The sequence below is a fragment of the Ovis aries genome, chromosome 1, assembly GCF_016772045.2.
Source record: "Ovis aries strain OAR_USU_Benz2616 breed Rambouillet chromosome 1, ARS-UI_Ramb_v3.0, whole genome shotgun sequence".
NCBI lineage: Eukaryota > Metazoa > Chordata > Mammalia > Artiodactyla > Bovidae > Ovis > Ovis aries.
Window position 1 is genome coordinate 247,087,826 of NC_056054.1, and position 17,958 is coordinate 247,105,783.

The 17,958-nt window shown below is 33.8% G+C and overlaps 1 protein-coding gene across 1 annotated transcript in view; it reads left to right on the forward strand.

Annotated features, from left to right (window-relative positions):
* ATR (ATR serine/threonine kinase) overlaps positions 1-17,958 on the forward strand; it is a 112,093-nt gene that overhangs the window by 14,762 nt on the left and 79,373 nt on the right. Inside the window, exons 2-16 of the mRNA XM_012102124.5 lie at positions 166-257; positions 1,377-1,526; positions 3,227-4,104; positions 4,967-5,145; positions 6,041-6,232; positions 7,239-7,429; positions 7,895-8,047; positions 9,261-9,453; positions 9,682-9,944; positions 11,678-11,868; positions 11,961-12,061; positions 12,250-12,421; positions 13,052-13,222; positions 14,975-15,169; positions 16,344-16,529. Coding sequence (XP_011957514.2) covers positions 166-257; positions 1,377-1,526; positions 3,227-4,104; positions 4,967-5,145; positions 6,041-6,232; positions 7,239-7,429; positions 7,895-8,047; positions 9,261-9,453; positions 9,682-9,944; positions 11,678-11,868; positions 11,961-12,061; positions 12,250-12,421; positions 13,052-13,222; positions 14,975-15,169; positions 16,344-16,529 — 3,307 coding nt within the window. The remainder of the gene's footprint in view (positions 1-165; positions 258-1,376; positions 1,527-3,226; positions 4,105-4,966; positions 5,146-6,040; positions 6,233-7,238; positions 7,430-7,894; positions 8,048-9,260; positions 9,454-9,681; positions 9,945-11,677; positions 11,869-11,960; positions 12,062-12,249; positions 12,422-13,051; positions 13,223-14,974; positions 15,170-16,343; positions 16,530-17,958) is intronic.

The window sequence follows — 17,958 nt, forward strand, 5'->3', positions numbered from 1 at the left end:
CCATGATATTAGTTTTTTAATATTTAGTTTTAAGCTGGCTTTTTCAGTCTCCTCCTTCACTCTCATCAAGAGGGTCTTTAACTCATCTTCGCTTGCTGCCGTTAGAGTGGTATCATCCATGGTATCATCCCTTTGAGGGTTAAAAGCATTTTATTTGTGTTTTAGTGCCAGTCCAGAGGAATATAATACTGTTGTACAGAAGCCAAGACAAATTCTATGTCAGTTCATTGACCGAATACTTACAGATGTAAATGTTGGTAAGAAACAGTTATTTCTGATATAGATCATGAATTGTTTTCTTTTTCATGTATGCACATTATAGTAGCATTTTTCTCCATGTAGCTTTAGATATATAGTTAGGATTTATGATAGTTACTTGTTGTTCATATTAAAGTATGTATTACTTATTATATAATGTGATTTACACTTTTAAAATAATTCTGTTTTCCTCATTGTTATCTAGATAGTGCTTGCCACTGATTCTTCTTTGATATATGAATTATTTTAAATAAAAATATTTGGCCAGTTCTCTTTTAGATAGGTCTTATGTCAGTGGTTGAAAAACAGCAAATGCCATTTTAAGAAACTCTTTGTATAAGAGTTGGCCATTTTGTCTATGGAAGGTAATAAGATTCTGTGAGTTGTTGAATCAACTATTTACTGTTTGTGACAATCTAAAAGACAAATACTACCAACTTGGTAAGATGGTGTCATATGTGCCATGTCTGTTGAAATTACATGGAAGGGACAATCTGGAGTGGCATGTGGCTCATGATTTATAAATTTAATTCCAAATTTGACATAGATTTTAAGAATTACCGTAGTCATCTAGCCTTTCTTTTTCAATCAGTAAAATTTTGAGTTCCTGAAAAATAACAAAGGACTACTGAGTACTTGCAAAATGTGTTTTCATATGGTACTCCATCTGTTTAGACCACTTGTCCTTACCCTCTCTGTTTGACCAACTTCTCATCATCTAGGAATCAGCTCCTTCACAGGCTCTTTCCAGACCCTTGTTTCATTTATTATAGATTAGTGTAGTTAACACATCATATTATTGATATAATTACTAGTTTATTTGTCTGACTCCCTCACCTGATTGTTAGGGTGTTTTTTTAATCCTCAGATTTTAACACAGTGCCAGGAATATTATAGACCTATAGCCTACATGTTTGGTAAATGGATATATGACAGATGAATACATGTGATTATTAAACATTTAAAATTAGGAAGATAGGATTGTAGTGTTTAGTCCCATGAATTTATCATAAACACTGTATTGGACATAATTCTTGTCACCAAAGACTAGTTACTTAACTAAAAAACTGCCATTTAATTTGTTATGACTTTTTAAAATGAATCTTTTGTTGTTTTAGTTGCTCTGGAACTTGTAAAGAAAACTGACTCTCAGCCAACCTCTGTGATGTTGCTTGATTTCATCCAACATATCATGAAGTCCTCCCCACTTATGTTTGTAAATGTGAATGGAAGCCATGGGCAAAATGAAGCCAGAGGCAGTTGTATTGGTAAGTTCTGCTGTTTGTACATTTATTTTTGATCTCTTTTATGAATTCTGCCTCTTCTGCTCTCCTGAAATGTCACAAACACATTGTTATGTGTATTTTGGTCAAATTTGCTATAAGTTGAGGGAGCGAAATGGTTTTATTTCATGCATCCTTGTTTTCTTTTATTATGAACTAGATACCACAAATGGAGCAGAAGTAACTGAAAATGTTTATACGCCATTGAACATTTAAGCAGTTTTCTTTTTTCTGTTTTTGATAATGTCTTTTCTTAGATCATGCATTAGCAAACCATGGCTCATAGACTGGCTGCCTATTTCTGGAAACAAAGTTTTGTTGGAACATAGCCATGATCATTCATTTATGTATTGTCTGCAGCTACTTCAGAGGCAACTGAGTAGTTGACATGGAGATCATATGGCCCTCAAGCCTGAAATATTTCATATATGGCCCTCATGCCTGAAATATTTCATATTTGGCCCTCTCAGAACAAGCTTACTACTCCCATTCTGGATGTTGAAATTTTTTTCCAGGCTTTTCTCCTTATTCTCACTACTTTTGTCCCTTTGTTAGCTTCATCATAAAGAGATGTAAAGCAAATATCTTTTTTTCTGTACAATGCATAGAGTATTTTAAAATTTTTTGCTTGAATCTTAAGAGTCAACTTTGATAGTATGTCCTCTAAAAAGTCTTTTCTGACGATTACTGATGGTCTGTGCTAGGACTAGCTTAGTTACGCTTTCTTTATGCTCTGTTGATACAAAGTGTTCTGGCATGGTACTTATTAAACTACTAATACATTATCAGTTCAGTTCAGTTGCTCAGTCGTGTCCGACTCTTTGCAACCCCATGAATTGCAGCACGCCAGGCCTCTCTGCCCATCACCAACTCCCAGAGTCCACCCAAACTCATGTCCATTGAGTCGGTGATGCCATCCAGCCATCTCATCCTCTGTGGTCCCCTTCTCATCCTGCCCTCAGTCCCTCCCAGCATCAGGGTCTTTTCCAATGAGTCAACTCTTCGCATGAGGTGGCCAAAGTATTGGAGTTTCAGCTTTAGCATTGGTCCTTCCAATGAATACCCAGGACTGATCTCCTTTAGAACGGACTGGTTGGATCTCCTTGCAGTCCAAGGGACTCTCAAGAGTCTTCTCCAACACCACAGTTCAAAAGCATCAATTTTTCGGCGTTCAGCTTTCTTCACAGTCCAACTCTCACATCCATACATGACCACTGGAAAAATATAAATACTTGTTAATCTATATTCTTTGCTGCACTGACTTTTAAACAACAGGTTATAACTCATTTAGTGGGTATTAAAGATGAAATATAATTGACTAGAAATATCATAGAACATTGCAGAATAAGTAATATTTTATGAAACTTGTATCATTTATTAAATATAATATTCATATTTATGCTACACTGTAATATAAAATATATATCTCTTAGTTGCAATTTAAAAGTTCAGGAAATTATATTGTAGGATTTAGAAGGACACAACTACTAAAGTGGAAAGCTAGAATCTTGTCTGACTCCAAACTGGTACTCTAAATTATTATAATATGTTTCCATTGTGTAGGGAATGTTTTAGACTATTTTGTCAATGAAGTTTATACTTTAAAAATAAATCAAGCATTTAGCAAATTAAGTAGCACTCTAATATACTTATTTATTTAATATCTTTTTCTGTTTATTTCAAAGAATTCAGTAATTGGATCATAACAAGACTTCTGCGGATTGCAGCCACTCCATCCTGTCATATGTTACACAAAAAAATCTGTGAAGTCATCTGTGCATTATTATTTCTTTTTAAAAGCAAGAGTCCTGCTATTTTTGGAGTACTGATGAAGGAATTATTGCATCTTTTTGAAGACTTGATTTACTTCCACAAAAGATATGCAGTAGAACACTTTGTGGAATGGCCAGTGGTAGTTCACCGGTTTTTAAGTCAATTCGATGAACATGTAGGATATTTACAGCCAGCTCCTTTGCAGCTCATGAACATGCAAAATTTAGAGTTTATTGAAGTCACTTTATTGACGGTTCTTATTCGTATCATTGCAATTGTGTTTTTTAGAAGGCAGGAACTCTTCCTTTGGCAGATAGGTTGTGTTCTGCTAGAGTATGGGAGTCCAAAAGTTAAATCCTTAGCAATTAGTCTTTTAACTGAACTCTTTGAGCTTGGAGGACTACCAGCACAGCCAGCCAGCACTTTTTTCAGCTCATTTTTCGAATTATTAAAACAACTAGTACAAATGGATGCTAACCAGTTGAAACTCTATGAAGAGCCATTATCAAAGCTGATAAAGACCCTGTTCTCCTCTGAAACAGAAGCTTATAGAAATATTGAGCCTGTCTACTTAAATATGCTGCTAGAAAAACTCTGTGTCATGTTTGAAGATGGTGTGCTTTTGCAGCTTAAGTCTGATTTGCTAAAAGCAGCTTTGTGCCACTTACTGCAGTATTTCCTTAAATATGTGCCAGCTGGGTATGAATCTGCTTTACAAGTCAGGAAGGTTTATGTGAGAAATATTTATAAAGCTCTTGTAGATGTGCTTGGAGTTCAGGCAGATGTGGAGGTAAGTCATTTTTAAGGTTACTTGTTAAGCATATATTTTTGCTTTAAGTGTATGCATTGTGCAAAAGTAATAAAGAGGAAATAGAATATCTTTTTTTGGTTGCGAGAATATCTATAATAATGTACATTCAGAATGGGATACTTTTTATAATCTACTTTGACTTCCTATTATGGATTTTTAATTTGGTTTCAGAAAGATTTGTTCACTATGTTGGTAATGAATTGCCAATGGAGTAGAATGTTTTAAAGTAGAGTTTGTGAAGAGTAAACATGTTTGTTGCATTATTAATTAAAAGGGGGCCAGGTATCAACTTCATTGCAAAAACTCTGAGCACTCACCTAGACTTTTTCTTTGTCAGGTTATAATCGATCACTTCTAGAAAATCTATGAGTATATAGTACTAGTCATGCCAAATTATGTATGACTAGTTATGACTATTTTTTTTCTATTTGAACTGTGGGAGTGATACAATAGATATGCAATAAATTGATTAAATATTTTAATTTATATGTAATAATATTTTACTTTATCTGTAAATCTTGCTAGATTTATTGTATAAAAGAAGTTAGTCATTTTCTTGTAGAATTTTTCTTTTGGTCAAGGGAAAACAGGTTCTAGAAGGATTTGTCTTAGGCCTTTAAAACTATAGAACCATAATTCTAGATATAAAGCTATATATGTGTCTATATATACACTGTGAAATAATTAGATTAACTTAGGTTTTTGTTTTGTTTGATGAGACTCTGAAAATAATTTACCTTCTTTGGGATCTTGATACCTAATGCATTTTTGCTATCTATGAATAATACATATAAACTTATTTTCTAAGAAATAGTTTTTAAAATTATTTTTGCTTTCTCAGTATTTGTTGGGCCCACTTTATGCAGCCTTAAAAATGGAAAGTATGGAAATCATTGATGAAGTTCACTGCCAAATTCAACAGGAAAACCTCAGCAGTAATAGCAATGGACTATCACCCAAAAGGCGTCGACTCAGCTCATCTTTAAACTCTTCCAAAAGAGCACCGAAACAGACCGAGGAGTATGACTTTCATTCAGTTTGTATTTAGCCACTTAATAGAACTTTAGTGACTTAAAAATCACCTTTATTTAAGTGCTTTGCCTTAAATACACCAAGAATATTTGTTCTTTCTATAAGTAGTCAAAGGAGTGCTTAAAAAGTCTAATAGTTCTTGTAGTCTATTTTAGTATAAAAGATTCCATGACTAAATACGGTTACTTGAAAGTCTTTACTTGCCTGATTTGACTTTTTAATACATTTAAAAAATCTCTGTGACTATACATCTATCAACAATTTAAAAAATGTTAGCAAATTATTTTTTTTGTAATGTAGCCAAAGAATTCCCATATTTTAGCCAATTGTGAAAGTTGTTATAAATTTCAGTAGTTGTAGGGATTTCCCTGGAGAAGGCAATGGCACCCCACTCCAGCACTCTTGCCTGGAACATCCATGGAAAGAGGAGCCTGATAGGCGGCAGTCCATGGGGTCGCAAAGAGTCGGGCACGACTGAGCGACTTCACTTTCACTTTTCACTTGCATGCATTGGAGAAGGAAATGGCAACCCACTCCAGTGTTCTTGCCTGGAGAATCCCAGGGACAGGGGAGCCTGGTGGGCTGCCGTCTGTGGGGTCTCACAGAGTTGGACACGACTGAAGCGACTTAGCAGCGGCCGCAGCAGGGATTTCCCTGGTGGTCCAGTGATGAGGACTCAGTAATTTCACTGCTGTGGCCTGGGTTCATTTCCTGGTTGGGGAACTAAGATCCTGCAAGCCATATGGTATAGCAGAAAACAAACAAAATGTCAGTAGTTGCCATTACATGCTGTCTTTTGTTTAAAATATTTTTCATGTACAAGCAAGATTATATAAATTCATATGAATATGAATCTTTACACTCTGGTTATAATTAATTACAGAATTAAACATGTGGATATGAACAAAAAGAGCATATTATGGAGTGCACTGAAACAGAAGGCTGAGGACCTTCAAATTTTCCTTGAATCCAATAATGTGAAGAACCCTATTAGTGAGATTTTAGAAGGAGTTGCTATCATTCTACAACTGACTGCTCTGTGTACTGTTCACTGTTCTCATCAAAACATGGACTGGTAAAAACAACTTGTATTTTCTGGGTGTAATACATTTGAATTTATTGTTTTGGAAGACCTCTTTATTCACTTGATTTTTGTGACCTTAGAACACAAAATTTTTCTGTGAAAGAGAAATTTGTTTTTTATTGAGCATCTGCTAAATGCTAGATACTGTGTTAAGTACTATACATATCTTATTTAATCTTTACAACAATTCTGTGAAGTAAAGTTCTTATGTCCTCTTTACACATTCAAAATTGAGGCTCTTTTTTGTCTGAAGCCTGAACTAACTTTCTGGGGTGGAAAGGTAGAACATTTTTTTATACAACTCAAAATTCAGTGCTCTTCAAGCCAAATATTTCATCAAGAGAACTTTCCCCTTTGATAATAAAAGTAGGAATTTAAAACTCATTAGAGATATTTTTAGTTTAGCATTAATATAGGTTAATTACTCTATCAGAAGGAATAAAATGTGAACCCTCTCTGAAGATTTAGTCTTATTTTTTACTGCCATGTTATAGACCATCACTCCTTGATAATTTTTTATATGATCATTTATTCCGTGTTTCCTGATTCACTTGTTTTTCTTTTTTTTTTTTAAATCTTTTAATTTTCCTGAGTCACTCTTAACTTGCTAATACAAAGTTATGAAGGAGATTAAAGAAGCTGTATTAATTCAGATTGCCTTAAATTTGGAATTTGAGATAACTTGAAGTAATAGCTAATTTGGGTAAAGTCTGCTTTTGTCCTATTATTAAGAAAGGGTTTACACAGCTATATCTTCTGTTATTTTAAAGCCTGGTGGTATCACATTTAAATAGCATAGATTAACTTTAATTACCAAATCCTGTGTGATTTAGACTGACATGAAGAGATTAAAATTAATTGATATGCATATTTACTTTGAATTGGTTTATAGTTTTAGGTTAGTTTTATACTCACAATTTCTTTTTGCTTACTACAATATTAGTTTTGACTATAATAAAATTCATTTTAATTGTCTTAAAAAATGTTTTAACTGCAGCTATAATTTCAAGGACTGTCAACAGAAGTGTAAGAAGAAACCTTCAGTAATGATAACTTGGATGTCTGTGGATTTTTACACAAAGGTGCTTAACAGCTGTAGGACTTTGTTAGAATCTGTTCAGAAACCTGATCTGGAGACAGTTATTGACAAAGTGGTAAAAATATATGATGCTTTGATGTATATTCAAGGTGAGTACAAAAAAGTAATGGATCAAAATAACCAGTAATCAGTATGAAAATAGGTTTTGTTTTTTGCCTGAGGCCTAAATGAACCAATGTTGGGAATGCCCAAAAGTTTATTTTTAATTTCAGTTCTGTTAAGCGTATCAGTAATTTATAAGTTCTAAATTTATTTGTATAATGCTTTTAGTATTCTTTTTCAGTCAGTAGAAATTATTTATAGCTTTTAAATTTTATTTTAAGAATATAAAGAATACTACTAAAAATATAAATGCATATTTTCATAAAGTCACAGTTAATTCCTTTGGATTTGCAGACCTCAGAACATCATCTTTATGTTAAGAACCCCTGTTTATGAATGTTCATTGTAATTCCATTTGATGTGTAGAATGTCTTTTTTTTAATTGAAAGAAGACATAGATAAATATGATTAAAGAAAAGATATCATTAATCACCTATTGTGTGTTTCTGTAGTAAACACTTCATTTGAAGATCATATCCTGGAAGATTTATGTGGAATGCTCTCACTTCCATGGATTTGTCTCCATTCTGATGATGACTCTTTAAAGTTGACCACGTTTGCCACCAGTCTTCTAACATTAAGCCAGAGGATTTCAGATAGCTACTGTAAGTGGTCACAAAATTCTATATGTGTGATTACAAAATAAGGTACATTTTTAAATAGTTCAAAAAGGAGGAGACACATGTACCCCAATGTTCATCGCAGCACTGTTTATAATAGCCAGGACATGGAAACAACCTAGATGTCCATCAGCAGATGAATGGATAAGAAAGCTGTGGTACATATACACAATGGAGTATTACTCAGCCGTTAAAAAGAATTCATTTGAATCAGTTCTGTTGAGATGGATGAAACTGGAGCCGATTATACAGAGTGAAGTAAGCCAGAAAGAAAAACACCAATACAGTATACTAACACATATATATGGAATTTAGGAAGATGGCAATGACGACCCTGTATGCAAGACAGGGAAAGAGACACAGATGTGTATAACGGACTTTTGGACTCAGAGGGAGAGGGAGAGGGTGGGATGATTTGGGAGAATGCCATTCTAACATGTATACTATCATGTGAATTGAATCGCCAGTCTATGTCTGATGCAGGATGCAGCATGCTTGGGGCTGGTGCATGGGGATGACCCAGAAAGATGTTATGGGGAGGGAGGTGGGAGGGGGGTTCATGTTTGGGAATGCATGTAAGAATTAAAGATTTTAAAATTTAAAAAAAAAATAAATAAATAAAAAAAAGGAGTTAGACGTGTAGAAAGGGATAAATTGTAGGATTTATGCATCCTCAGCTCTATTCTGCCACATTGTTCTCCAAAGATGTCATTCCAAATTACATTGCTGTTAGCAAAATATGAGTTCCTTTTGTTTCATATCTTTACCAGCACTTGGCATTATCAAATTTTAAATTTTTTGCTATCTTAAAAAAGAGAGGGAATTCCTTGGCAGTACAGTGGTTAAGACTGTGCTTTCACTGTGGAGGACCCAGGTTTGATCCCTAGTCTGGGAGCTAAAATGCCACAAGCTGAATGGTGTAGCCAAAAAAAAAGTCAAAGATGTAACTACCTAAACAAATACATGTTTTTTGCTATTTGATGGGTGTTATTTTCAGTTTAGATTTCCCTGTTACTAGTAAGATTATGCATAGACCTTTTTTAGTGCATGTGCTTAATAAATGGAAAAGGAGTTTTTAATTAAATGCTGTATATATTTTAAATGTTATTTGACTTTACAATAAGGAATAAGTATGTATGTTGTGTGTATGTAAAGTAAACACTTAGAAATCTTGATTAATGGACTTAATTTTTTTTAGCACCACAGGCCCAGTCACAATGTGTATTTCTTCTAACTCTGTTTCCAAGAAGAATACACCTTGAGTGGAGAACAGCAGTTTACAGCTGGGCCCTGCAGAGCTCTCATGAAGTAATCCGGACAAGTTGTATTAATGGATTCTTTATCTTACTGCAGCAGCAGAATCCTTATAACAGAGTTCCCAAGATTCTTGTGTATGTATTAATATTTTAATTTGAATATACAACTTGATTGAACAGATATCATATATACAAATTTATATTTATTGCTGGATATATAGAACAAATGTTGCTTTTAGTTTTAGAATTAAATTTTTTTTGCTTCTATTCTTTGTTTAATCAGTACTTTTGCCCCAAATGAGGCAAGACTATTTAGACCACAAAATTAAACCAAAAGATTTAGTACTTTTTTTTTCCCCCTAGAGATAAAGTCAAAGATGATTCTGACATTGTCAAAAAAGAATTTGCTTCTGTACTTGGTCAGCTTGTCTGTACACTTCATGGAAAGTTTTATTTGACAAGTTCTTTAACAGAACCTCTCTCTGAATATGGGCATATTGACCTCTTATGTAAGAGCCTAAAAGTCGCTTCTCAACCTGAATGTTCATCTTCTCGACTAAAAGCTTCTGTTTGCAAGCCATTCCTTTTCCTACTGAAAAAAAAAACACCTAGCCCAGTGAAACTTGGTAAGTGGTTTGTTATGATTTATTTAATATTTTGAAACCTATTTAAGCTCCTTTAAAAAAAAAACAAAAACAGTGGTAGAGTTAGCCTGCAGCCTTAAACAATTAGACTTGCTTGATAGATTCAGTGCTTATGTAATTATTTATAAACAGGATGTCTGATATGAGACTGTATCACAGAACTAAAAAGGGAAGTAATTTTTAGAGTTGTAGAATGCTCTTGTGATTAGACAGTGTAAGGGAAATACCCATTGTTTAGTTCAATATTGTGAGGTTCAGTATCCTGTATCCTCTTTAGTGATCCCAGGGACCTTCTTAATGTGTCCCCTGCCACTGCTTTGGACCTTCAGAACTTCTAATAGTCCAATACTTTGCCCCCTGAGGAGTATAGATTATATCTTTACCACTTTACAATGGTAATGGTGTATGAATTTGTTGGGAGCATGAAATGTATACACATACTTGGATGATGGCTTGCTTTGGGTGGTTATTGTTATTGAGTCACTAAGTTGTGTCAGACTCTTTGCTACCCCATGGACTGCAGCACACCAGAGTTCCCTGTCCACCACCAACTCCCAGAGCTTACTCAAACTCATGTCCATCAAGTCAGTGATGCCATCCAACCACCTCATCCTCTGTCGTCCTCATCTCCTCTTTCCTTCAGTCTTTCCCAGCATCAGGGTCTTTTCCAGTGAGTTAGTTCTTCACATCAGGTAGACAAAGTATTGGAGTTTCAGCTTCAGCATCAGTCCTTCCAATGAATATTCAGGGCTGATTTCCTTTAGGGTTGACTGGTTGGATCTCCTTACAGTCCAAGGGACTCTCTGGCTCAATGGTAGAGAACCTATCTGCCAGAGCAGGAGGCATGGGTTCGATCCCTGTTTGGGGAAGAGTCCCTGGAGAAGAACATGGCAATCCACTCCAGTATTCTTGCCTGGAAAATCCTGTGGACAGAGGAGCCTGGTGGGCTACAGTCCATGGGGTCGCAAAAGAGCTGCACACGACTTAGTGACTAGACAACAAAAACAACAAGCTTTCCCTTTATTCACACTTCTTTAGATTATGGAAATGTGCTTTTAAGTCTATCCCAGTAATTTAAAAAATCTGACTGAGTAATCATTTATAACTTTAAAAATTCTAGAGATTATTTAGATTTAAATTATGTATAACTTTTACTAAAAAGCATAAAATAAATTTTTTTAGTATAAAAGATTATTTATTTATTTTTGCCTGTGCTGGATCTTTGTTGCTGCATGCCCTCTTTCTGTAGTTAAGGTGAGCAGGGCTATCCTTTGTTGAGGTGTGCAGGCTTCTCATTGTGGTGGCTTCTCTTGTTGTGGAGCACAGACTCTATAGGGCAGGCCTCAGAAGCTGTGGCTCACAGCTTGTAGAGCTCAAGCGCAATAGTTGTAGTGCGTTGGCATAGTTGCTCTGTGGCAAGTGAGGCCTTTCCTGACCAGGGATGGAACCCGTGTCCCTTGTATTGGTAGGCAGATTCTTAACCATTGGACCCCCAGTGAAATCCCTAAAGGAAATTTAAATTTGTAGGTATTAGTTTTTCAAGTATTCATTTTAATCCTCCACAGTTCTATATGCTTTACAAATTTAAACACAAAATATTGACTTTATAAGACAACTTAGCATTCTGTGTAGTGTATTATTTATTGGCAATATTTTTATAGTACAACTTTTTAATGTAATGTGTTAACTTAGGTATTATATGCTCTTGTTTTTAGCTTTCATAGAAAATCTGCATCATCTTTGTAAGCATCTTGATTTTAGAGAAGATGAAACAGATGTAAAAATGGTTCTTGGAACTTTATTAAATTTAATGGAAGATCCAGACAAGGATGTTAGAGTGGCTTTTAGTGGAAATATCAAGCATATATTGGAATCCTTGGATGCTGAGGATGGATTTATAAAAGAGGTTGATGACTTTTATTTAAAATTTTGATTTTTATGTATTTTCATAAACTTGGTTCTAAAAATTTCTTTAACTAGTTAATATTATTGTTCTAGCTTTTTGTCTTAAGGATGAAGGAAGCATATACACATGCTCAGATCTCAAGAAATAATGAATTGAAGGATACCTTGATTCTTACAACAGGGGATATTGGAAGGTAAGTTTGGCAGCTTTCATAGACTTCCTTATTTATTTTGGCCATTCACCTTTTTTGTTTGCCTGCTGTTAGAAATGGTAATATGAGAGTTGTGATGTTATAGAGAGAAGTGTGATAACAGTTTGCATTTATTTATAGATTTTTATTTTCAAGACATTGATAATAATTTTTTTTTAATATAATTTTAGGGCAGCAAAAGGAGATTTGGTACCTTTTGCCCTCTTGCACTTATTGCATTGTTTATTATCCAAGTCAGCTTCTGTCTCTGGAGCAGCGTACACGGAAATTAGAGCACTGGTTGCGGCTAAAAGTGTTAAACTGCAGCACTTTTTCAGCCAGTATAAGAAACCTATCTGTCAGGTGAGATTCAGCACTGGCCTTGACTACAGGAAATAGCATTACTTTACTTTGCAAAAAGCTAAAAAAAGAACATATATATGTTTTACTTTTCTTGTTTTAAGAGAGATATTTCTTTTTTTAATGATGTATTTGGTTTATTTAAAAGACCCTACATCTTGTCATTTTTCTATTAGCTTCCTAGTCTGAAAATGTAGGGCTATAAATGGGAGAGGGGAAAAAATCATCTTATAATAATTATTACTCTATTGTTAATCTATGAAGAGAAGTCTTTTTTTTATTAGTCTTTCTTTTAGTGATAAACTTTTTTATGCTTTGATATTATGGATAAGGTACTCTGTTTTAAGAAAGGTTCACTCAAGAAAGGTTCATTCTGAAAAGTTGGGAAATGTTAAAATACAGGCTTTGCTCTGTGCTAGTGGTGTAATCCTTAAGAACATATTCCAGTTTAACTAAGCCTGTTTACTTCATCTATAGAAGGGTGTTTATATATACCTCATTAAGGTTGTTATAAAAATTAAATGAATTATTCAGGTAATATGTTTAGAACTCTGATACTGGCCTTTATGTTAGCCTAAAACATAATAGTTAAATGTTCTTCCTTGTGTGAAAACTAACATCATTTTGCTCTAGTTTTTGGTAGAATCCCTCCACTCCAGTCAGATGACGGCACTTCCTAGTACTCCATGCCAGAATGCTGAGATGCGAAAACAAGATGTGGCTCACCAGCGAGAAATGGCTTTAAATACCTTGTCTGAAATTGCCAATGTTTTTGACTTTCCTGATCTTAATCGTTTCCTTACTGTACGTTGCAAAGTATAGTTGACTTTATTGAGGTTTTCAGTTCAGTATTTTGTGTTTATTCCATTCTCTCTCTATTTTTTAAAAAAATCTGGTATTGTTTATTATCTGGCAAGTATAATGAGGACCATAGATTTTCAAATTTACATGTTATCTTTTGACTTTGATATAATATTACTTATGTTATAAAAGTGAAATATGTGTTGTTTTGAGTCATTGCTCTTTATGGTTAGCTATCTTGAAAAGTTAATACTAATTAATTAATGCTAATTAATTCCATTTACCAAGCATTTATGTCTTTAGTGCTATGATGGGTTTCGTTGGTAATGCAAAGTCTAATATGATCATATCTATCCCTAAGTAGTGGGAGTACAAAATAATGCTATAGATAACATGTGAATTCAGATAATCAAGTTTGTAGTATGTAGTGGTTTGGGAAGCCTTTGAAAAGTCATTAGTGGGGCTGAGGTTTCAAAGATGGATGGTGTAGGTTATCTTCTTATGTGTTCCCAAAGGCAAAGTTTATTATTATTAGTTAATAAATTATAATAATGATCTAGGCAAAATTTTTCTCTACAGAATTTCATATTTTAACAAAATTAAATTGTGTGTAAATTGGACAAATCTTAGAAGAAACTATGATACTGTGCTCTAAGGACCACAAAGATATTTTTAACCTTTTCATTTAGTAATTTCATCTGGGGACCTCAAAGCAGAGGTTTACTGCAGCATTATCCAAGTATCAAATAAACAAAACCCTGAGAAGAAACTTAAGTATCTAATAATTAGGTCATAAAATATTATGCACTGTAATACAATAATTATAAATACTTGGTAGAAACTACCTTATAATGTCCAGTCTTACTGGATTAAGTTGAAAGACATAACACAAATAAGGTGTAAGTACCTCTGAGGGTAGGGTTTGGGTCTTGTTTATTGTCATATCTTCAGTGCCTATAATAGTCACTGACATGTAGTAGTTGTTCGTTAGATATGTGAATAAATGAAAGGCCAATCATTTTATGTTTGGAATTTTATATATTATTTAAGAACAAGATCTTAAAGGAAATAGACCAAAATCAAAATAGATTTGTTGCCATGTTGGGATGACAGTGTATTAAAAAGGTTTTCTTTAATATTGTAGCATCAACTTCTTTTTTTTTTTTTTACACTCAACGTATTTTATTTTATTTATTTTTTTAATTTTTATGTTTACTTTATTTTGCTTTACAATACTGTATTGGTTTTGCCATACATTGACATGAATCAGCCACGGGTGTACATGAGTTCCCAATCCTGAACCCCCCGCCCTCATCAACTTCTTAATTTGAAGAAGTTAGAATACTGTATTTATGGCTCCTTTTGTTTATTGTCTAAATACTAGTTAGATCAAATAATAAATCAAGCTTGAAACCTCTGCTTTAATTAAAAGCATGAATACATACTAATGAGAAATTATTTTCTTTGCCTCTTGAACATTAGCTTCTTTATTTCTATCTCTCCCCACCTCCAGTGTAAACTTCATACCATCAAGAACCTTGCCTATTTTTCACTGCTGTATCTGCAGTGCCTGTGCCATAGTAGATGCTCAGTACACGTCTGTTGAGTGAATAAGTAGTAAATCTGAATTCAGATATGTTGTAGGTGGACTCCAAATTTGGGTGGTATTTTTCATTATTTTTGTACATAGCTCATGTGAATATTTTATCACCTGGTCAAATATGCTTTTTGGTAATTGTAGTGTTTCTTTTTCAGAGAACATTACAAGTGTTGCTTCCTGACCTTGCTGCCAAAGCAAGCCCTGCAGCTTCTGCTCTCATTCGAACTTTAGGAAAACAATTAAATGTCAATCGTAGAGAGATTTTAATAAATAACTTCAAGTATATTTTTTCCCATTTGGTCTGTTCCTGTTCCAAGGATGAATTAGAACGTGCCCTTCATTATCTAAAGGTAATTGAATGTTTGTATATGTTTTACTCTTTTATGTAAATTAGTATTATAGGAAAGCTATTGTGACATTCTTATGGAAGTAGAGTGAGTAGTTTATAATTTATCTTAGAGTAATATAAGTTCAAGTGGTACATAAATAAGTATTGTCCTGGGCCAAAGGAGAGTATTAAATAGAAGTATTCTTTTGTTATTTTTTTTATTGTTTTACAGTGATGATATGTGATAGTCATCTATGCATGGATCAGCTTCTCAACTAATTTCATTTTAGAATTAATTGATTGGAACTATCAGTGACTAATGATAGATAATTATATCTGTCAGAAGAGGCAATATCCTTCAACTGTAGTATTATGACAGCATTGAATTTAGTTACTTCGTGCTCTGATTACAGTTTGGCCCACTTTCTTGCTAGTTTTCAAATTTAAAATTATAGCCTGTGCTGCAAATTTTGGTGTCGTAGTAGCAACAAAATCTGAGGAATAAGAGGCTACATGGGAACAAGAGAACCTGTCAGATATGCATATGTAACTATTGTTTTCCTCCAATGTTAATTTATTTCCTGTATTTCATGATATGCCAGCTATGGATCTCTTTCTACATGAGTCTTTTTGAGTATTGAGTGTATTTATTTATTTTGAGATAGAAAATCTGTGTTATGAAAGTGGAATGGTAACAGCATTCCAATGCTTACATGTCGGAAACTTTGCTAAGCAATTTTTATGGATTATTTCACTTGCGTAACTCCTCTCAGTTACCCAGTGAGATAAAGTACTATTATTTTTCCATTTTGTGGATGAGAAAGCTAAGGCAGAGAGAGGCAGAGCCACTAACTTGCCTCTCAGCAGTTATATTTCTTTGAATGTAATGACATTTTAAAACTTTATAAAAAACTATACTCCCTTTAAAAAATTTTATTTCAAAATAAAGTCTGATCACTTCTCTTTTTTACCTGTAGTCCATGCAAACCTACCAGGAAAATTCAAGATTAGAATCGTTTTCCAATGCCTTTTTAAATATTATTAGTAATTCTTGTCACCTGATCCAGAGTTCCTGATTAACTATAGCATATTAAAATCAATACAAAAAATAAAATAAAATCAATACACTTATTTCCAAGATGTTAGTATTGGGGAAAAAAGCAACTTTTTATTTTTTTAATGTATCTCTCGGTTAGAATGAAACAGAAATTGAACTGGGGAGCCTGCTGAGACAAGATTTCCAAGGACTGCATAATGAATTATTGCTCCGTATTGGAGAACACTATCAACAGGTTTTCAATGGTTTGTCAATACTTGCCTCATTTGCATCTAGTGATGATCCATATCAAGGTCCAAGAGATATCACATCACCTGAACTTATGGTAAGAAATACATTATATGGGTTTTTTGGTTTGTTTTTTTCCTTTTTGTAGCTTTATGTAATTGAAAAACAGGTGTTTTATATATTTTCCAAATGCTAGAGATTTATTTAAATTTTAAATTGGAATTTTTGTTTTGAAAAGACTGTTTATTTAAATTGCATGGTCACAGCATACATATCGAAATTGAAAAATATACATTTTCAAATGATTTTAGACTTTATTTTTTCACTGGGTAAAGCTGTTTATTTTTCTTCACTACCTTTTAACTATGGATCAGAATACATTGATAGCTTTCCCCAGTGCCGCTATCCCTTCCTTGGCACAACATACTAGCTTTATCAGTTCTAAACTATATTTGAATTCTTTGTTGGGTTTAAGGCAGGTTAGAAAATATTCCTTTTTGTCTTTCCCTGTCTTAAATTTGTATCTGAAATCATCTTACTATTTTATTTCTTCATGTAGAAAAAACATATAAATCTTAGACTTAATATTTTTTTCTTTTGATTGTCTTCATTCTTTGAAGATATTCAAAGTACTATCAGCAAAATATCTTGAGAGGTTTCTGTCTTGGCTTTCTCATTTACCACCATTCTTTAGCTCATTCAACTCTGACTCTGAAATATTCTACTGAAATTTTCATCTTGTCAAGGTCAAAAATGATCTTCCTGCTATCAAATCCAGTGGTTGCTTCTCTTTTTCTGTCTTATTCGACTTTCACTGGTGTTCAGTACAGCTGACCATCCCTTCCTATTTGACATCTGTTACACCATATTTTCTTGATTTTCTTTTTGCTTCACTGTCCACTCATTCTTTATTTCTTAATTTATTTTATTGAAGTATGGTTGATTTACAATGTTTGGTTAATTTCCGTTGTGAAACACAGTGATTCAGTTCTACATATATATCTATTCTTTTTCATTCCTTTCTGTTATGGTTTGTTACATGATACTGAATATAGTTCCCTGCGTTATACAGTAGGGCCTTGCTATTTATTTGTTCTATATATAATAGTTTGCATCTGCTAATCACAAACTCCCAATCCATCCCTCTCCCACTCCTGCAACCACAAGTCTGTTCTCTATGTCTGTGAATCTGTTTCTTTTCATAGATAAGTTCATTTGTGCCATATTTTAGATTCCATGTATAAGTGATAGCATATAGTATTTGTCTTTCTCTTTCTGACTCTCTAGGTTCACCCATGTTGCTGAAAATGGGATTATTTCATTCTTTTTATGGCTGAGTAGTATTCCACTTGGCTTCCCGGGTAGTTCAGTTGGTCAAGAATCCAATGTAGGAAACCCTGGTTCAATTCCTGGGTAGAAAGTTCCCCTGTAGAAGGACAGGCTACCCACTCCAGTATTCTTGGGCTTCCCTGGTAGCTCAGACAGTAAAGAATCTTCATGCAATGCAAGAGACTGGGTTGGATCCC